Source organism: Ambystoma mexicanum, chromosome 2q (genome assembly GCF_040938575.1).
Source record: "Ambystoma mexicanum isolate Mex_15411 chromosome 2q, UKY_AmexF1_1, whole genome shotgun sequence".
Classification (NCBI taxonomy): Eukaryota; Metazoa; Chordata; class Amphibia; order Caudata; family Ambystomatidae; genus Ambystoma; species Ambystoma mexicanum.
The window spans coordinates 937,707,393-937,729,635 of NC_090924.1; the positions used below are offsets into that span (position 1 = coordinate 937,707,393).

Genomic DNA, 22,243 nt, shown 5'->3' on the forward strand with positions numbered 1-22,243 from the left:
TTTATTTGAGGGGAACAAAGAAGAGAAACACTTGTGTATAGGAGCATTATAAATGCCATATCATAGCTCAGCGGCAACGTGCTCGCCTTGGAAGGAAGACACGGAGCAACACAGGTTCGATCCCCGGTATGCGCTTGGAAACCTCTGGGTATTAAGTGCGTTCTAAATAACCTATCATATCATATATCATATCAAAGACGGTTTAAAATGGTCGACTGAAATAAGCATCCATGATATGGCTTGTTGTTTAAAAATGGTCAGCATTAACATTTGTAGGTAGACCACACTTCTGGGTAATCGACATCAAGGATGCCCCTACTAACAGAATGCGTACCATGGCAAAGAAAAAAGAATGTAAAAAAATAAGAGAAAATAATATAACCATCGCACCCTTAAAAACCAGAGCAATTAAGGACATGCAGCTGCCTCCATAACAAAACACAAACAAAACAGGCTGGATACAGTAGGTCATTCTGCTCCCAGAAGCAGTCAAACAACTCCAACAACAGGAAAACCTATCTAACTGAACATCCATACACCATCTGTAAATCAGACCCAAATGTTCTTTCAGGAATTTGACTGATAAAATGAATATTCTGCGAGGGGGAGGGCACTCCCACGTCCTTATTGACAGGCCTTTGCTCTAGGATCTTTTCACTGCGATTCCCAGTCAATATGCACCCCCGAGTGACCTGGCCCCTAGAGTAATGGTTCTTAATTAGCGACCAAAAAGGCTCGGCGCAGCTGCCTTTACAGTGCATTTCTCATTACAAGAAATTGGTTATAGGAAGACCAGCAACAGGAACCAATGGATCTGAAAAGAATTATCTTGTAGAATTACAGACCAGAAACAGAGGGCATCTTTTAAAAGTTATGTTGTCAATAAGATATCCGTCGATGCTGCCCGTGCAAATAACAGGAGATTATGACCACTTCAAATGTCTGCAGCAGCACTTTGGTTTGCTACATCTCCGATGAATACTAATAGGAATTGTACAGACCACTGGAACACTGCCAATTCCAAGCATGTAGTTTCCATCCAGGCCGCTCGAGATACAGAATGTGCAGAAGAGCCTGGCCCAAACTGCATCGCCTTAGTGCCCGTAGAAACACTTTTCGTGTACTCACTAATGTGCGCTTAAAATTACTGCTGATCATTTACAACATTTATATTTAATGACAAAATCCGCTGCTTGAAATCTAGGTTTGGGAAGAAAAACGCCTAATCTTTCAAACAGCGATTCTTTGCTTCACTGGTGAATATTTCCTTCCGTTCCCGAGGAAGCCACATGTAGATATATTTACTGCAGTTGGGAAAAACACAAAAGCAATGTAGGCTTAAGCTCTATTTTTGGCATACGTCAAAATATTGGTCATTCACTCCTCGCTAATGGCATATCCTTTAACAAGCATCCCTCGCAAAAATATTTAAATGAAAGCAATACACAAAGCCATATGTGAAGTGTAAATGATATGACGCATATCACCATCCCCTTGATGCGAGTGGCTGACGAAGTCGCAACTTCTGCATAATTATGAGAGGAATTGGCCACTGAGCACCATCTGATAAAGTAACACTCAGTGAAAGCAATTAACAGAATTCTCAGGATATCTTTCATAAACACAATATGCCAGTCTTTTCTGTATCATAAATTCATGTCCCATCTAACAGGACTGAAAAGCTCCAATGCTATCACAACACATTCTCTGCGCCTATGCATTCAGCACTCGTTCTTGCCTGGAGTAACTAGTTATTCTTTCCCATTCCCTTATCTTTGGCCGGCTCCTTTTCCTTCCACAGACTCAAAACGGATGATTCTGGTGGGAGCACTATACGTCAATGCTCAGACAAGCCTGGGACTACTATGCAGTGACCTGGCACAGTTTAAAAGACTATGTAACATACGGGAGATTGCAATAACTATATAAAAACTAGAACATGATTTCTCTAAAAAAAAAAAAAAAGTGCTTGTGGCATCAGCTTCTAAAGGATTCCTTCTTGCCACGGATTCCTCATCTATATCCCAGCACAGCTGTTCTATGGACATTTTTCCACCGCCAGGGGGGCACCACGCGGCTCGACTTTGGTTCCATCGGACGTCACTACATGCGCGCCAAAATTACATTGGGGCTAGTAGCAGCGTGGCCGCCCATGACCTCAGTTCTTTTTCCAGGCCCTCTGTTAGCATATCGGGAACATGCTCGTCTAGCTTTTCTAATCATTTGCCATGATGACTCTGTTCAAGGCCTGCGGGTTCAAGCCGGTCAAGTCAGCATGTAGCTGCTACCAGCCCATACCCTACTCTGTGGGTAACACCCAGGTGCCCAGAAATACAGATAAGGGGTACAGCGGTGTACCCCCACCCATGGGTGCCATAAGGTTAACCCATGGGTGATGTTCACCAAAAGATGAGAAAGAAGAGCTGCACTGCCAGAGGTCAAGATGGGACCTCAGTGGCAGAAAACCTAGAGAAAACACGCCCAGAGAAGTGGTAGGACAACGACAGGAGGACCTGTCCCTCCATAAGGCATTTCCAGCATCACAGCTCTCACTTGTGGGAGGCAGAGGTCTGTCTGCTCAATGCATCCACTGTGACGTTCTCCCGTCCGGCCAGAGCAGCTGCTGTCATGGAGACTCTGTTCTCCGAGTCTTATTGCTTCTCTGCACAAAGGCAAGGAACACACTCCACCTCGTTTTTTGAGGTAATGCACGTTCACTGTGAGTCCATCAGGATCAGTCTTGAGTATTACAGAGGTGAGGAATGCGACCAGGACCAGCCTGATTGCTCTCAGCTTCAGCAAGTTGATGTGCTACCGAGACGTCAGGTGAGACCGCAGTTCACTCACTAAGATCTGACAAATGAGCACCCCAAACTGTCAGAGAAGTGTCCGTAACCACTGTCACCCGGAACTAAGTTTGCTGAAACAACGCACCTTTCAGCAGGTTGTCTCCGCCCGCCCACCATGCTAGATCCTGAGCCACCTGACTCGAGAACTCCAGAAGGTACGACAAGTGGCCCTGGAACTGCGACCATTGGAAACAGAGTAGCCACTGAAGAAATCTCATTAGCAGCCTTGCCTGCGGCACCACTGGAATACAGGAGGCCATGAGGCCCAACAGGCACAGGAAGACCAAGGCCCTAACTTGTGTTTGAGATTGAAGGACATTGACCATCTGGAAAACGTTTGACACTTGATCCTCTGGCAGGAAAGCCCTGCCCAGGCGATTGTCCAAGACTGCCCCAATGTATCAGGGAGACTGGGACGGCAGAACCTGAAACTTTTTGAAGTTCAGGGAAAAGGCCAAACTGTGCAAGAGTGCATGTACGGAGTAGATGTTCCGATACTAACTCCGGTGAGCGAGCTCAGATGACCCAGTCGTCTAGGGAGGGAAAGACATGAATGCCCTCCCTCCTGAGTCGAGCAGCTACCACTGCCAGCAGTTTGGTGAAAACCCTGGGTGCAGCCGAAAGACCGAGTGGCAGGACCCTGAATTGGTAATGTTATTGGCCCACTACGAATCTCAGGTGCTTTGTGTGCTTGAAATGAATCAGCACATGGAAGTAGGCATCCTGAAGATCCAGGGAAACCAACCAGTCCTGCAGATCGGGGGCTTGCAGAATCTGGGCTAGTGTAACCATCTTGAAATTGTCCTTGCAAGGATTGCATGGTGGGCAGCTGGACCGCGAGTCCCAAGGACTTGGCAGTTGCCTTAGAAGACTGAACTTTCTGGAGGGTATCGTCATCCTTCATTCAAGTTCTGTCCGTCAAAGGGCATATTTAGCAGCCTTGACTGGACGTCGGCTGCAAAACCTGGCGTTCTTAGCCATGAACGGCACCTGCCTACTCTGCTAGTGAACATGGACTCGCCAGTGCAGTCTGCCGTGTCTATGCTAGATTGCAGCATCTGCTGGGCCACCTCCTTGCCATTCAAGACCAGGGATAGAAACTGATCCAACATTGCACCCCTTTGGGATGTGCTATGCTGCACCGGCTACAGCTGACGAGAGGCCAAAGGAAAATGTGGCCATGGCAAAAGAGGCATTCAAGACTCCTCGTGCTAGACGGCCTGATGCAAACATGTCCAGCCTTTTGCTTTCCCTGTCCAGTGGAAGGAATAGAAAGGTAGAGGTATTTAGGCTTGCTGTAGCAGCCTGTGCCACCAGGCTTTCAGGTGATGTGTGGGTGGAGAGCAAAGTTGGGTCTGACGGTGCAGGACGGTGCTTCTTTACCGATACCAGTCCACTGTGGCAACAGAGGCAGGTTTCTCCCACTCTTGCAACACTGGGGCCTTCACCACCACATTGAAGGGCAGCAGCGTCTTTCTTTGGGGCATCGCCCAGAATTTCAGAGTTTGTATTGCACTCTGGGACTGAATGGTGCAGAGAGACCCAGGGTATCAGCCACCTTTGCCATCAGGTGCTGAAAAGCGACCTGAGGTTTACCTGGTATTGGTGCTGGAAGAATGTCCAACTACGGTGAAGTGTCCAGACCGCTGGTCCCTTGCAAGTCAGCTGCCAGGTCTAGCATCTCGCCACTCCGGTAGAACTCCTCATGGAAGTTCTTCTCTTCGTCTAGGACCCATGGGTCCAAAAACCAAATGGGATCTGGTGTCCTTCCTCATTGTAAATGTCATACATTTTTTACATAAAAGCCTCTCTGGGAAGTGGGACGTACTCCCGCGGAGTCCACTGCACCGGCAACATCGAAGATGACGCTGCAGCTTGCACCGAACGATCTTGCTCTCCGCATGGACCTGGCCCAAGACCATAGGCATGCAGAAGTGGTCGCCGGAGGGTACCCCTGCCAGTCACAGAAGACACAGTGGGACCCATTGGCATCTTAGCCACCAGCACCCCTGCCTGCGCCACTGTTGCCGGACCCAGGTGCCGAAGCCAAGCATCTTCAGGCAAAAAAGTTCTCATTCCTCCCTCATGGAGGATTGGGTTGGAAAGGGTACCTGCGCCGACCGCTCCGGAGAAACCTTAGAGCAGTGTCTCTTTTTCTTCGAGGAGGAAGAGTGCCGGTGAGAGGACTCACTCTGAGAGCGTGACCTCTTATTGTGTTTCGTCTTCTTGTACTCCTCCTCTACAAGGAGAGCTGCTTGATCTTTTCAATGACGATCTACACCCTGCGACTGAGACCGCGTAACCTTCACCTTGTGGATGAAGGTGAATAATTTCACTGCTCGCTCCCTACGGGCCTTTGTGTGCATCGACTGACACGACCCGCAGTCCTGGGTGTCGTGATCTTTGCCCTGAAAGTACAAGCAAATACAATGCAGATCGGAGATGGGCATCTGCCTTCCACAGGGTGTCTAGGTTCTGTGTGTGTGACACAATGAACGAGACAGCCCTGCCTGAAACTGACATGAATGCATGCAGTGTGCTGAAAGGCTGGGTACTTGCCCCAATTCACATCTTTTGTTATGGGTGTCTGGGTGGAGTGAATGGCCTGAATGCCTGTGAGCCCGATTGGCTGCCTGCCTGCATGAATGTCGTACTGTGTGACTGGCGGCATAAGTCTGGCTCAGGCAGAGTGAATGAGGGACAGATGTGTATTTCTGGGGACCTTTCACTAACCAATCAGTTCAGTAGTTGAAGCTTAGCAATAAAAAGCTGCTCCTTGAAGCCCAGCTGAAAGAAGTCTGCTGCTGCTTTTCTTCAACAATCCAAAAGCTATCATGTCTCCCAAGGACTGATCCAGAAAGGACCTGTAAAGGAGACCTCTCTCCGAGCTAAGAGGGACCATCGTGCAAAACTGCTACTCTTCATTAAAGTATCCTCGAAGCCAGTCCTGTGGGCCTGCCGTCCGGAGAATGTGTCTTCGAAGTCCAGAAGAGGAGTGCCGGACATCTCGAGCCAGAGAAGTCCATTGGTGTCGCCCAGGGTCCAGAGGTGAGTTTTGTGACCAATGGAAGCCATTGCTGTCTACCGCCCAGAAGAGGGGATACCCGGGCATAGTGCTACTGGACACCCAGAGATGCGAAAGTTCCCAACTGCCTAATAACATTTCAAGGGACATCCAACCCATCACCACTGACCACTTTTTCCCACCAGAGAGAGTCCAGAGTCGCGGAGTGCAGAGGAAGGTCAAGTGGTGGGTTTCCTGCCACCATAAACTATCGAAGTCGTCCAGAGGGTCCAGACTTGGTGAACCACGATATTCTGAAACCAGTCACCAAAAGTGACCTATGCACCTGTCGCCGCCAGAAGTCATTGAAGGGTCCCAGGGGTCTTATCTTCACCCACCAAGCCTTTAAGGAGACCACAGCAAGTTTCTTCTTCACAGGACTTCCACAGTCGAAGAAATAGACGACCAAAGCCGAGCACCGCAAAGAGACAAATTGCTGCCATTCCGAAAGACTTTGGTTCCTTTTTATTCTTGGGCTCAGCATCCCAGTGTCTCCTTCTTCCAAAGGGGGTCCATCCTCGGAGGGAATCGTTGAGTAAAGTTGAGAAATTCTGCCACTTCGCCTGCCAAAGCACCACAGGTACTGTGAAAGGGAAGAGCATCTTCTAGTCTCAGAGCGGTCACAGATTCGTCTTGGATCCTATTCTCCTGCAGCCTCTCAGGTACTTTGGGGTGGTAGAACCTTTTAAAAGAAAGCACAATGTTATTGAACAATACTGAACTGGGTTGTAAAAGACAACATAAGTTACTCCCTAACTTTTCTATCACAGGATGCCTGGGTTGGGGGATTACTTGTTTAGTCTAAATAAAGCCTTCTGCCACTGCTCATAACTAACCTGCCTTTCTTTCCTATTCTATGCTGGTTACAGTCTATCTGGCATGGGCCTGATTGCAAGCCAATGACAATGTGAGGTGCAGCCAGATAACCATCTGGAAATGGAGGCCTTCGGTAGGGACTTCTCTTGCAACACGTCCAAATGTCACAAAAATGTGTGAAGTTCTGCGAAAATCCTGCCTGCACACAATATAAAACTTCAAGGCACGGCAATGTCCAGCGAGTGCAATGCCCTGTCTGCGAAAGAGGTGGAAGAGCCAAAGAATAGGAGAAGAACCAGTGGCACATTTAGGTGAAAAGTTGATGGAACCTTCGGCATAAGGAGGGATGAGTGTGCAGCACCACTCTGGACTGGTCAAAAGTCAAGTACAGAGGCTTGCAGGAGAGTAGTTCTCAAACATGTCTGGGCAATGTAATAGCCACCAGAAAAGCAGTCTTCCATGATAGAAACTTTAGCGGAGCCTGTTGTAGGACACATTAACTTGGAGAGAACCACATTAAGCGCCCATGCTGGGCCTTTCCCCAGAGGGAATGCCCAGAACAGACCCTTGAGGAACTCCTTAACCAGCCGGTGAGACTACAGGGAAGGCTTGCCAGCTGTACGAGTAGAGTGAGAGACCGCCGCAAGATGGACTTTAATGGATGCGTGTGCAAGCCCTGCTGCTTTCGCCAATGACAGAAGATATGGTAGGATTTGATTAGCCTTTTTGCGAAGAGGGTTGAGCCGTTGTGAACACCACCATATAGTAAATCGCTTCCACTTGTGCTTGTGGCAGATTGAGTAGATGGAGCTCTAGCCTTCCCCAGAATCTTTCTGCATTCTAAAGGTAATGCAAACTTTCCAAACTCTAGGGCTGCAGGAGCCAAGTTGTCAACTTCAGGGAGGCTGGGTCGTGATGCAGAACAGACCCTCCGTCTCTGGAAAGCATGTCTGGTAGAGGAGGTAGTCTGATACAAGGAGCCACCGACAGATGATGGAGGTTGGAGTACCAAATCTGACGTGGCCATGCCAGAGCAATGAGGATCATCTTCCAGTGGCTCAGTTTGAGTGTATTTAGCACTAGCAGTAGAAGTGGAATTGGAGGGAATGCATAGAGGAACAGGTCTCCGAGGGGATTGGGAAGGCATCCCCCAGACTCCTTGTTTGAGGATATTAGCTGGCAAACTGGGTGCACTAGGATTTGGCTGCTGTGGCGAACTAGTCTATCTGTGGGTGACCCTACACTGAGCAGAGAAGAAGAACTGGACTCTGATGAAGCTCACATTCAAGGCAGGTTCGTAGCTCCCTACTGAGGGAATCCCTTATGGTATTGTGGATCCCTGGCGGATGACACGGGATGAGAAAAAAGTTCTGAAACAGCACCTGCGCTTCCTTGGATAGTATGGGAGTGCGGGTCCTGCCCTGCTTCCTGATACAGAACAAGGTGGTTGTGTTGTCAGCAAATATGTGAACCACTTTGCCCTGGAGTTGGGGTTTGAATGACTGGAGGGCCCAGAACACTGCTTAGAGCTCCAAGATATTTAGGTTTGGTGTCTTTTCTTCTGGCTGCCACAGGCCTCTGGTGTGGTCTTGGCCTGTTTGGGCTACACAACAACAGGGAGGCATTGTTTGTTATTGTGGCCTGATGGGTTGGGTGGTGAAATGGAGCACCCTGCGTGAGGTGCTTGTGATGATTCCACCAATGGAGAGTTTGGCAGAATGCTGGAGTGAGGGTGATCTTGTCATTCCAGGAGCCAGTCACCTGCTGCCACCTGGCATCCAGAACTCCTGCATAGGCCTCATATGCATGCAGTCTGCAGTGAGTATCCAAGGAGATGCATGAAGACATCATCCCTAACAGAGACTTGATGGAGCGGACGGTCGTCATCCATTGCATGGACAGCTGCTGAATATTGTGCAGTATGGTGCGGACGCTCTCCTCCTAGGGGGTAGCCAGACATGACAGTGCACAGAGTCGTGAACCCATGAACAGAGATGGCGATGCGCATGACTTTGGAAGGTTGATGGAAGATCCCAGAAAAGTCAGGCATCGAATAGTGTCTTCAGTATGCTGCAGGTCTAGCGGCCGTGAGGGGGTGCATATTTGCCATTCGTCCAGGTAGATGTAAATGCATGGGCAGTCACCAGAGATAGGCATTTTGTGAATACTCTTGGCACTGATTTTAGGCTGAACTGGTAATGCTTGCCTTGACCCACATAGTGAAGGAAGCGTCTGTGCTTCCGATGTATGAGGATGTGGAAATAGGCATCCTCCAAGTCCATTTGAGAAACCTCTTGAGCTGCCGGATGCCGAGGATGGGTCTCCACCCAGGTGCGATGGTATGGCTTCAATATCCCCCTTTTTTTAGTATTTTAGTAGGGCCCGAACGTCCGGAGGGGCCGATGTTCTCCCTTTTTCTTTATTGATCGAATGGAGGACAGTTTGCCCAGACATTACGAGGGTGTGACCCTGTTGAACAATGTTGAGCACCCGTTTGTGGAGATGTTGCCCCATTGACCGACAAACTGCGACAACTGGTTTCCCACTGTGTTACTGAAGTGGGGGCACGGATCTTGGTCAGGTCTGCTTGTGAGTTTGTGGCCTTGTGGAAGCTCTGCATCGCCTGGAACACACCTGTACACCTACAACCTCCCCCTGTATGCCTCCTGTAAGCTGGTGCAAGACGTCTAGCGATAAGATGTCCAGTCATCTCTGGAGGTTCTGAAGAAGCAGCCTTTAGCGGAACAAACTGACTCCCTTCGCTGTTGCAGGGTGCCCAAAGAGCGTGCAGTATCCGTGTCGGCCTGGATGGCTTGGAGTGTCTCATCCACCTTTTTTCCAAAGATGTGAACTCCATCAAAGGACATGTCCATGACCTTGGACTACATCGACGGATGACAATTGGTGGCCTTCAACCAACCCTGGCATCTCAGTACTGCTCTATTACTCCTCTGGTGGAGGCCAGAGCGACAGTAATGGTGCGATCTGAAAGCAGCCTCACCTTTGCGTAACAGTGCCAGAGCCCCATCCCTATTGTCATCCAGGAGAAATTCTAAGATAGGACTCATCTAGACCCACACCTCTGTCATACCGGGAGAGGATTTCCTACAAATTGGCCGCTTTAATGGTAGTGGCGGCAGTGGTGGTAACCCGCTTGTTAAATGCATCCAATTGCCTAATCTCCTTCTCCGGTGGCACCATACATGGCGAAGAAGGCTTGGCTGATCTCTTCCACGCAGCTGCTGACACCACAGAGTCAGGACATGGTTGGGTGCAAAGACATTTAGGAGCTGTATCCAGCACCTGGTATTTCCTCTCCAGGCAATCCTTTTTTGGAGGAGCTGAGAAAGGATGTTTCATTATCAATAAACCATCTTCCCAGATGTCATTCAGCATAGGGTTGCAACGAGGCACTGTCTGGAGGCTTCACACCTTTGAAACAGGAAACCTTCCTTCCTCTGCTCTTCTGGAACCAGATCGAAGAGCTTAACTGCACGTGTTAAGAGTGCATGGAACAAGCCTATCCAGTCTGCAGGCGAATATCGGTAAGGCAGAACCAGGGTCTCCCCATCAGCAGGCACCAGGTTGTCAAATTCTTCCATAGTAAAATTGTCTGGGAACGTGTCTGTGTCAAGACCGGTATTAGTCTGAGGGTAGCCACCGGGGCAGAGAACGGAGGCATTGGCTGAGGGAGTCGGGGCAGAACCAACTCCTCTCGTGAAGTCAAAGCTGGAGGACTCCTGCTAGGTGCACCTTGGGGGCTGGAGGAAGAAGATGATCGTGTAGTTCCATGACCAACATCTATAATGTAGACAGGACATGTCCCTGGGTGCCTGTGGAATTGGTTTGAACAACCGGTTGACCAGACTTTACGGGGCATTGGAAAAATTGTGCCTTGGTAGTCCTGGACATCTTCCTGGTCAGAAAACAAAGCCTCCAGGGGCTCTTCTAAATCATTGCCCTCTTGCAACTGTTGGGCCATTGGTGTCTCCACAGCTGACGCAGCAGGCACACTTTCCCACACTCCTAAAAAAATTAAGCAAGCACTGGGGCTTGCATAAACATCAACGGTGCCAGAGACGTCAATGGTGCTGAAGCCGGTCTGGGAGGCAAAGCAATCTTGGAAGCAGCAGTGGTAGCCACTGCCGCCAAAACAATTGTCGATGGTGCAACAGTCGACAAGCAAGTGGTTGATTTCGGTCTGTAGACTGTCGACAAGGTTGTTGGTGCCAATGACGATTTATGCCTGTAGCTCATCTACTGGCATGTGGCGCGTCGACAGTCTTCGCCTAGAGACAGATGTCTCTTTGAAGAGTGAGACGAAGACTGGTCTAGTCGTGGATGGAGCCGTGAAACTGGTCGGTGAGGCTCAAAGTGTGCAGCTTGTGTCCCTTTTTAGGTTTCTTCCCCAGGGAAGTTTCCTCTTGGAAGAGGGAGTTCATTCCACAGGCCTGCCCACCCTGGCAGAGTAATGACTATGACCTGAGGCCCCGTCACCCTCCTCTAGCCATGTCAGAAACATTTGATGACAATCCTTTCGAGTTTTTGATGAAAAGGACTGACAAATGGAGCAGTTGTACATATTGTGATCCGGGGGCAAGCAATACAAGCATTGTTTATGCTGGTCATCCCCAAAAATGTTCTTCAGGCAACACCTGGAGCAGGCTTTGAAGAGGCTTTTCTTTTTGGCATCCATGTCTGGAAGGCCTCAAGCTCGAGAAGTCGGACTCACACGGCAAGAAGATCAGTCGATAGTTTGGATCTTTGCTGGAAACGGATCCCTGCTACCGGTAGTCACTGAAATTAGTGATGAAGAAACCATGGGGAAAAAGTAGGACAAAAGTCGATATTTCGAGGAGCCAAACCATGAGTACTCCCAACACGTAAACATGCAGTAAAAATCTGAAGATGGACACCTGCGGTGGATCCAAGGAGGACTGATGTCATTAGCTTAGGCAGTATGACCCAAAGTGACAGCAATAAGCTATATAAGTGGCAAGCCGTTTAAGCTTTAAAGCAAACTGCATTAATATTATTAAGGATTCCCAGCCTGACAACTGGGAATATTCATGAGCACGCAAATCCATGAAAGATCCAATGCTGGAGAATTGTTGATTTCTGCAGTACTGGTGTATAATGATTAACAGCAGAGGTGACTATGCATACACCTGTTCAGACATCATACAAAATTCATTTTAAATGTGTGTTTTTTCATTTGCATTCCGTGTATGTACTGTAATAAGACCGGCAATCTAGATGATAATTTGGAGCATGTTTATCCCCGCCAGAGATTCTACACGTGCATAATACATGCCTATCATTGACCCCAGAAAGGTCTGTTGGATCAGGGACTCGCTTATCTGTCTCTTTAGATAGGCGCAGGAATTCTGCATCACGAAAAGTTTTTCTCCCTTCGTTCCCCCTACCTGGAAGAATTCCCCAACTTGCCGAACATATCCAGCCACTTCGGTATCCGACGGGCAGATCTTCCAGTACATCCGCTCGGCATCCTGGTAATCTTTCACTCTGGACCATGGCACAGTTGGCAAAAATCGCTCAGTCAATGGAGCTGCCACAATAACATCCAGTTGCCCACTGTATAACAGCACCTAAAACAGGGGGGAAAAAACAAATGCCTAAATAAAACATGAAATTGGAAATATTATCCAGATAATAGCTGCATTTTATATGTAGACCTCACAAGGCAGTATTATTGGCTAATGGAGGGTGGAAAGAAAAGGCCTAGACAAGTCAGAACAAGACAGCAAACTTGCATTGTTAATACATTTGAATTTGGAGATGTATGGGATGAATCATCATAAAAGGGAACGGTATGTAATTCACACAGCAAAGCCATTAAAGCAAGGGTTGCACGCCACATCCTTTGGGAGCAGAAGTCACATTCTTGGCTGGGCTATTCCTTTTCCATTCAAGGAACGCTGTTGCACTCCATTATGTGGAGAAGTTAAATCATTTACAGATTTGTGTGTGCAAAGGCTACATAAAACAGTAGTACAACCATCATCTTAGCCAACATTAAAATGCTTTAAGCCAGTCAGCCAAACCGCTTACTGAAAAGAATACGTGTGTTGCTGATCTTACCATGTTCACACGCACCCACACACTGCACTTACAAAGAGGGATCCAATAACCGCGAGGCTGCTCAGTTGCCATGCTTTGTATGGCTCTTATAGACACCCATCAGAAAGTATTGCCCTTTCTCAATGCTGCAACCTCCTACTTTGACATCATGGAAGAGTGTGAGGGAATTAATATTCAAGCGCGTGGCATCAAAGCAGGGGGATATGGCCTTATGTTTGTCGTGTATATTATTTTTCTTTCGGGCTGCTGAGTGGGGACAGGAGAGGGAACTCTCAGTTCTTTGGTGCACAGTGGTAACGCGGGCAATCAAAGCCAAGCCACACAATCTGAATTAAAGTCCAACATTTTGTTTTCTTTCCTGCCACTTGCCCTTCATTGACGTGAGACCTTGGGCTTTCTCTTCAATGCCTTTATTTTGCAGTCATATTTACAACTCAATGAAAATGCATGCATTGGCTTGAGATATCTTTTTCACCCTTTTATGCATGTACCTCAATTGATTGGTAGGAACTCCTTTTAATTCTAGGTCCACAAACAAAAGTGTACATTTATTTTAGTTACCATTTAAGCACTTGATAAAGGGTCAAATAGGGACCCTAAACACGTGGTGCGTTCTCTACTGACATGAATGAAAATATAACTGAAAAGGGGTTATGCATGTTTTTTCCATTCTTATCATGTTGATGATGCAATAACATCAAAGGAACGAGATCATCCTACAATACGCAAGGGTGTTCAGTTACTAAATCCAATGAAGGGGTCTCCTAATTACCCAAGGGAGATTGGCTAAACAATGATATCAAACACTTGGCGTGTAATCCATTCCAAAAAGTCAAGACTCATTTAACTAGTGAGGAACCTTTGATTCCGAAAGAACAGAAACGTGGACTTGAGGAAAGAAAAGAAAAACACATTATTAAAACATGCTTTAAAAATGTAGGATAAATGCCAAGGTGTTGGTGTGTGTCAAAAAGAAGCGAAGGCTCAAACCTTAAAAATGAGGGCGAATGGGATCCAAGCGGAAGGAAAAAAAAATGTTCCTCAAGCAATTAAATTATTCTGTTAAAGGTGTGCAAGATCCTTTTCACAGACACGATCACGAACCTGTGAGGCTTTTGCATCGAAACCGGCTGAACATCTTATAGTGTTAGAAGGAACACTAAATTGCATATTCTACAGTGCAAGATGAGAGTATCATATTTTGTGTACATTGTAACAGAGTATTTCATTTTGTTTTTGAATATATCACTTTGAGGTTTTTTATACATTAAGAAAATGTGCTCTTGATCCCAACTAGATTCCTAGCCACACATACTTCATAATTCTGACACGCCATTTATTGAGCACCCATCTGGAATTCTACATATGCTCATTGCAATATAAATAACAGGTACGTCATTTCACCAGAATGCCAGGGGTAGCAGAGGTGACATCACACAACCCTTGACCTCTGATCACAGGAAGTGATTTGACCCCACCTCAATTGACATCACGGGAAGTGATGGCACTCAACCTTTCACCCTTTGACAAAAGAGGAAGTGGAATCAGATAGCATTGCTCCATTACACTAAGGAAAATATGGGTACAATATCACTAACATGATATACATTTCATACAAGAATGGATCACCATCTGTAGCATTACAATCAGTGTGTAAAGCGCCAACAACCGTAAGGCAATAAAGCAACGTCAACTTGCCGGTGACAAACTGTTGCTGCTGGAACGGAAAACAGTGTATGAACAACCAATATAGTGAAAAACACTGAGATGAATAAATGCCCAGAAAAAAAAAAAATCTAAAGCTTATTATATCCTGCCAACCAAGTCTCGCTCAACTCGCGGTAGTCTCCAACAAAAAAAGGCTGTCTCCCGCACTTTAACATAATTCAACAGCAAAAATAGCCTTAAGGGAATCTTCCTGTTGTCCAAACAAATCTCAATCTTTCTTTGGATAAGTTAAGAGACTTCCCCAATTAAAACACTTATATGTGCTACAAAAACGTTTGATGATTTTGCCATACAAAATGGTGGCGGCGACTGCTGCTTTAATCTCAGAAAGGGGCAAATCTGACACAATCAGAAGGCATAGAATACAGAAATTGCAAGGGGCTTGTCTCACTGCTTGTGCCAATGTGTGCTTCTGCCCAGTGATATTGCATACCTCAGTCCATCCATGTAAATATGTTCCATTTCAATTGGCAGATAGTAGCATATCCCTGTTTATTTTCGTTAAAATGCATTCTGGGAATTGTAGGCCTGTGTTTAGAATGGAAAAATCCAAGACTATCAGTCAAATAATGCAAGTTAAAACACATGACTGGACTAACATCTCCCGATTGAAATGTAGCAGGTATGTCGATCATTCTGTGAGATGGCATTAGCAAGAGGGTGATGGCATACACTAATGCATAGTGCAAATAGTGCACAGAGAAGCACTTGTTGCACAATGCCTGTAAGCTTGAAACAGTAGATACCAGATACTCTTTTTTACAACTAAGGCTACAATGAGTGCCAGATGGATCCAACAAGGCTGGCCTTAGTATGCCAGAGGGAAGTTAATCAAAGCAAATTACCACTAGCCAATGGCTTGTGGCAAGTGCACATGTTGGGTCGTGCTCAATGTTAGCAATTTCAACAGTTCAGTCCTAGCATATAATAAATAATAATAATAAAGTTAAAATAAAGTAGCAATTGCTTATATTTCATATGGATAGGTTGAATTCACCGTCAACATCCAATTAAAAGTACAAATGAGATCAGAAATAAGGACACTGATTGCATGTTGCTAGGACCACTTTTTCCGGCCTTAACAGATCTTCGAAGTGAGATCTTAGAAAGTAAAGTCCGTCCTTAAACAATGGCGGGATTGAAGATGTTATTAACTTTGTTGGAGACCATCTTAACATCATCAATCCTACACACAACACCATAAAACAACTCCATGGAAATTATTAATCTATTGGGACTTTCTAACGACACAAGACCAGTTCCACCTTTTCCTCACTTAAGCTGCCACAAACGTACAAATGGTCCCCTCCTAGCAGCGTTTATGCTAGGAGGATGGGCGTTTGCCCCAAGGAAACAGGATTGCCTTCCCAGAGCATCCAGATCACTGACCGAATGAAATGAGTTCACAGTAACTACTTAAGTTTATAGAGCTCAGGCACATTTTTGTGCTGGTTTGAGGTGGTGTATTTAGTTTCTCCTATAGTGTTGGGTTATACCCCACTACTAAGAACATACTTTTCGGGATACATGCTTTATTCTGCACACCGATCAATTTGCTGCAGCATCTGGTGGTTCTGCATGCTGACAGTAGGCTACTTTACTGTAGCTGGCTATGGAGTGTTACCATGTTCCTGCAGAGCACTCGATACTTACTGCGGGTGGACAACGTGTCGATAAATTCCAAACCGAGCCATTTTTCCCACATTTTATTTGCAGCCACAATGATCAGAATTAGACTACATGTATGCGAAGACGGGAATGATAATGTTATCTAGGAAAGTTAATAAAGGAGGAAACAAAAGGATAAAGATCTTTTAGAAGTATGCTATATCTCAAACATAATTTCTCTATTGGTACATCTACTTCAAACAAAATAAACAACCACTCAGCTGGGTGACTAGTGAAAAGAAGAACTACTGGCATATGGTGCCAGTTTATTTGTTTCAAAAGCAAGCGCACTACTTGCTTCTTCCCTGCCATAAGGCAACCTCTTGACCCATGCTTCCTCTCCTTTAATTTACTTCCCTGTTTAGACTCACTGTGAAAGTACTTCAAAGCAGGGACGGCCTCAGGGCCTTTCAACTCATTCAATTGAAAGAGGCCTCAAGCCTCAGGCTTTCAACCCCTTCAAATGAAAGGGACCTCGAGCCTCAGGGGGCCTGGCAGCAGTCTTATAATAAGGCAATATATTAGTTTTCATATTTTCGTTCTGGGGCTTTAAATGTGCCCTTAGCAGGCTTCAGTTACTGGTCTGAAGGGCGCCAGCAAATGAAGCTTGTAAGGCAATCACTGCAAAGCGCACATTTAAAAAGGAAAGAAATATACCTGGGTGCTCGTTTAGCTGCAGATTATCACGAGACGGCCAGTCAGCAGGGAGCTGAAACACTAAATGCCCACTGAAAAGGTAGACCTTCTTTGTCAGCAAGGGGCTGATGTGGAGGAACCAGTGATAAAAGACAACAAGGTGATAATCATTGGGCATTTTGTGTTTTGGCTCCCTGCCGTTTGGCCGTCTCGTGATAATCGGCGGCTATTAACCCTGTATTTGACTCCATTATAATGTATGCACCCCACGGGGAAGATGAGGGGGGACCATCATGTTTATGTTGAAATGGGCACCTGCACTTCTTTAGAGGGGTCTGCTCCAAAGGCATGCATTATAAAGAAACAACTCACAAACATACTAAAAAACATTAACAAAAAGGTTTGTAGTACAGTAAAGCGAGCTAAGCTTGATATACTGCTACAGGTCAAATATTTGGATGCTGTCATGTAACTCTGCTTTTATCCCCGTTGGATTAAAACAGTGTCTATTTCCACTGAAAAATAAGTAAGTCTACAACAGTTGTACGTAGAGAAAGATAACAAAACTCGTTACACAATCAATAACATTAACAATAGGATACTGCACCTATGCAAAAGCCTGAGGACAGTGTTTTAATGACCATGCATGCTTTTGGTCTAAAAACAAAACAATGAAACGTGATTCAAGTACACCAGCCTAAGGTGCTCAGAATTAAAGATGCGTAGTACAAGTTCAACAGATACACATTAGGTAAAGTAATACAATCTCTTTGCCGAGAGTTTTTGCTAGTGAATGTTGACACTGATGCAAAAACATTGAACTCAAGAAAACGTTTGGAGTGCAGATAGTAACACAGCCAAAACACAGGGGACGCTCAATGCAGTTGTGATGCGACACAGTCATAATACCCGAGACGGCGTGTGATTACAACGTGTGTGATTACAGGGTGCTGCAAGAACACGAGCAACATATCTAGCAATGCCCCACTAATTAAACTATCATGAAGGGAGATTGAGGCGACAAAAGACACCCCCACCCCGGGCCCCATCACTGCGGTTCTGGTAACCACTGCCCCAGAGCAGTGCGTCTTTAGGCACGTCCTTCCCACCCGACAGCCCGCCCATCATGCCTTGGAGTGGGAAATGCTTCTGCGCTCACTTGCAGTACCGCTAGCCGTGTCCCCTGATACGTATACCAAGGTGACAATACCTGCCTGTGTACTGCCCGTCAACCTCTTACACCACTTTCTAACTGAAGACATCGTCCCTTACCGGTAACAGTCGGGACCAGAAGGGTAGCTATCAGCAGCAAGTGCGGTGTAACAAATAGGAAGCAGAGGAGCCGAGGTGCCAACTTACGCCGCTTCTTAGCAGGAGTGCAGAGTCGTTGTTAGTACAATAACATACCAGCTATCATGTAACCACACCCTGTATTCCACTGTAGCATGGGGGTGCAGCAAGGGATGAAAGACTTGCGGGCCGACAGCAGACAAAAAAAAAAGTGCAAATGTTTTTTGTTTTATCCAGGGGTTGCAAGAAGACAGCAGGGGTTGCAGTTGCGACCCCTAGCATCCCCAAAATGACGTCCCTGATAAATAACTGGTTTTCAATAAATACACAGAGCAATAAACATGCACTGCAAAAGACAACAGGTTGGCTTTTGTGCTCAACCTAAAAGGCATTTAGGTTTTGAGGATTCGGAAACACTGGACGTATGCAAGATTTGTATAATCAAGATAGTGAGCAGGACCAGGGGTATTGCACTTGCTATGAGATTGGCTTGTGGTTGGTATTGGGCGTTTTATTTCTTGAAGCAGTGAATGTACATTTTACTAAATAGTAAAGGTAATCAAGACCTTTTAACATAAGACTTCCTCAGTTTATTCCAGGTGCTTAAAGGCAGCAGTGGCAAAGGCTTCCTTTGTAACTGAATGGCTGGTTGCGAGGTCAGGTAGCTGCTGATGTGTGTGTCGGGTCGCCAGATACATTTCTGATGACTTACTCAGATGTTTAAACACATATAACCACTTGAGCAGGCCATAATGCTAGGTAACGGTTATGCAGTAAAGTTGTGCAGGTGAACATGGCATCTGACAGGAACAACTTGCTGGGGCCACAGACCAGAGAACTTGGGTGTCAGATAGGTGGTTACCCAATGAGAAGTAATGCCTAGGAGTCAGCAGCATAATCCTTTTGCTGCGCTCCTTCAAAGGAATGTAAAAGTGTGCAGAGCAAGGGAAAAGAGTGCAGCCTAGGGCACAGTGGTTCACTGCAGTTTCAGTGCCATCTTTAGATGGGTGCGTGTAGGAAAGTCCAAAGCCAGTGGAAAAGACCCTCTGGACCTTAAATTAGTCAGGGAGTTCCTCAGCCTGGGGAATACTATAAGGGTCCCATAGGGGAGACAATGATATCTAAAACTAGTGGATGGGTTCCACGCCACAGAGGGGCGTGGGGAGGGAAAATAGGTGGATGAGGGTCGACTGAGCAGATGGACCATCACAGCCTGCAAAGAACATGAAGAAAGGGGTAAGTGCATGGGTCAGCTTTTCCTCAAGAGACGGCGCTAACCAGAAGACAACACAGACACTCATTGAAGGTGCCCAGGGTCCATATACAAGGCTTGAAAGCCCAATAGGATCCTTTAACATGTACATTTTTGGACACGTTGACACAAATGTTACTGGGTTAAAATGCTGTAAACACTCAAATGATCAAATGTCACTTGCAGTAAAATCGATTGTTTCAGGTAACCTAATGCTTGGGAAAGCAATATGTAAATGTCATTGGAACAGCGACAAAGGGCAATCAGATTGTAGGCCAATTTTCTCTCTACAAGGTTGTGAAGGGGCATTGTGCCAGCACAATATGAAAAGCAAATTAAAAGCTTTTTATTAGTTCATTTATAGGAGTGATATGATGTTATAAGGTCTTATACAGCGCCCCACTGACGTGTTTGGTCTTTAAGTACTGGGGAGGATCTAAAAGAAAGTTAGGTCGTTAGTGGGGAAGGAGGTGAAAATGCAAGGTAACTTTGCTGTTGTCTTGGTGCATGCAGTCCGGACATACTTTGAACTCTGCAAGTGGGCGGGTTTGTAGGTGTTGAGATGCATTTGAATACAAAGAGGAGCTTCATATGCGCGTGGTGCTTGGATACATTGGCGCAGTATGCAAGTTGAAGTGGTGTAAAGTACTGATGTCTGATGTCTTTTATGAGGGGTCTTCAATTACTATGTGTTAGTGGCGCAGTTGGTATGCGTATTTTGTGTTGCAACTTACAATGAGTGTGTTATTGCTGGGAGTGGTCAAAGAACTTGATAGGCAGGCATATGCAACAAGGATTTAGGAATGAGCAGATGATTATTAGGGTATGTATTGAGTACAGCCCTAACGTCGAGAAGCAATGGAGTGCTTTACAATCATACGGGGAAGAACACAGTGAGGGAAGCCGAGTGTGAAGAGGGGTGGGGGTGGGCAATTTGGCATCATGGGATCCACAAGCAACCAGGGGACGAAACAGTGGGGAGCAGATCAGCGTCAGACATGGTGGGGAGTGGAGGGTGTGTGGACTTGGATGTTAGTGAGCTGCCATTGCTTGAAGAAGAGAAGAGCGTCTTGAGATGTAGGGAAGGGGCAGTCTGGAGACTCTGCACATTACAATAAGCTAGGCGCTAAAGGTTATGGGAGGCAAAAACCTTTGGTTCAAAGAAACAGCAGATTAAAATATGAAGATCCCAGGTACCTCCTAATTTCCTTTGTACGTAATTTGGCAGCTGACCTCGTTCACTCTAGCCTGCTTAAGTGCTGTGCTGAGGGGCTAGCTGGGGCTTCTGCCCATAAGAGCATCAGACGTGTTTGTCAGGCAATCGGGACAGGGTACAGAATCCTTGGTGGGGTCTCTCAGATGTCTTCCTCTGCGTCTCAGACAAGCCCCAAACATCTCTTATACAATGCACAGAGCCACAGGCCAAAATGAAATCACCCCACCTGCCACCCCAGACCTCGTTTTGCGACAGTTCCATAACTTACGTTTCAGAATGATGGTGAAACCCTCCGCTGAGGGGTTCTTGATGGTAAAATGAGGAGGCAAAAGGATAAAAGGTAGACTCAAACTGCCCCAGGAAGCTGGGTGCACCATCCATTCGATCGAAGATATTCAACCTTTGCTCTACATATGTTTTAGGCCAGGACCCCATGATCCCTCAGCATTCACTATGCTGGCTAGGACGGTTGGGAATCGTAGTCCAAAACATCAGGAGAGCCAAAGGACGCAGACCACTGCCTTAGATCAAGGGGGTTGTTGGGGCTGCAGGAAGGAGAAGTGATGCATGCTGACAGTGAAAGAGGGGTTGGGGGATGGGAATAGGACGGGCAGTCCAATAACACTGCAATCTCTGCTAGGAAGGTTTTGGGACTGAACTAAACAATGATAACCTGGCAAGAGCAGGGTAGAAGTATGCATCTGTCTTTAGGGGCTGTCATGGATTATCATATGCACAAGGTGTGACCTGTCCCCACAGGTGGTCTCTCCTTGAACCAAGAAGGAATTTCCTCAACCATCTACAGCTATGTGTACCACAAAAGGGGAATTGAAGCGGCGAGAAGTGCCTTTCTGCAGTAGAATTAAAAACATATATACAACTGGAGCATAAGATAATGTATTAACCTTAAAACACAAGCTTCAAACAAACATACAGGGAAGAACGAAATTAAGAAATTAAATAGTAAAACAATAGTTTTTCCTAAAATTTTAAAAAAGGTCCTCCTCCCCCAAAACGCACACCATCTGTGACCACTATTACATCTAATAGGACACAGTAAGTTGACCTCACAATACAAACATTACAAGAAGAAAAAATGTGTTGTCATTTTTCCGTTGGGGTGTTCAACACATTAGGAGCTCTGTTTTAGTCACATTACTATGGAATAAGCACATGTTTTATGATCCCTGGCCCACAATTTCCTTCATAGATCTAGTGCAGGGACAAAACGAATTAACGAGGCCGTGCAGAATAAGCAGGGGAGCAAAAGGGGGATAACTAGGAGGAGCAATATGAGGATAGCAAGGATAATGAGGAGAAGGATGAGGAGTGCACGATTCAGGAGGCGGCCAAGAACAAGGATGAGAAGGACAAGGAAGAGGATGAAAAGGTAAAGGAGAAAAAAGACAAGCATAAAGATGACAAGGAGGATGATGAAGAGGGCGAAGAGGAGGAGGACCAGGAAAAGGATGATGATGAAGAGGACACGCACTAGGAAGAGGAAGAGGAGAACAAGGAAGAGGATCAACAGCAACATCCAGTGGGACAGCAAGAGGAAGAGCAGGATCAATCCATATCCAGGGTGAATACCCTCAAATAAACTCAGGGGATTTCCCTCATGA

The 22,243-nt window shown here is 46.2% G+C and overlaps 1 protein-coding gene across 1 annotated transcript in view; it reads right to left on the minus strand.

Annotated features, from left to right (window-relative positions):
• Nucleotides 1–22,243, minus strand: part of CPVL (carboxypeptidase vitellogenic like) — a 1,072,295-nt gene that overhangs the window by 216,695 nt on the left and 833,357 nt on the right. Inside the window, exon 12 of the mRNA XM_069648246.1 lies at nucleotides 12,156–12,338. Coding sequence (XP_069504347.1) covers nucleotides 12,156–12,338 — 183 coding nt within the window. The remainder of the gene's footprint in view (nucleotides 1–12,155; nucleotides 12,339–22,243) is intronic.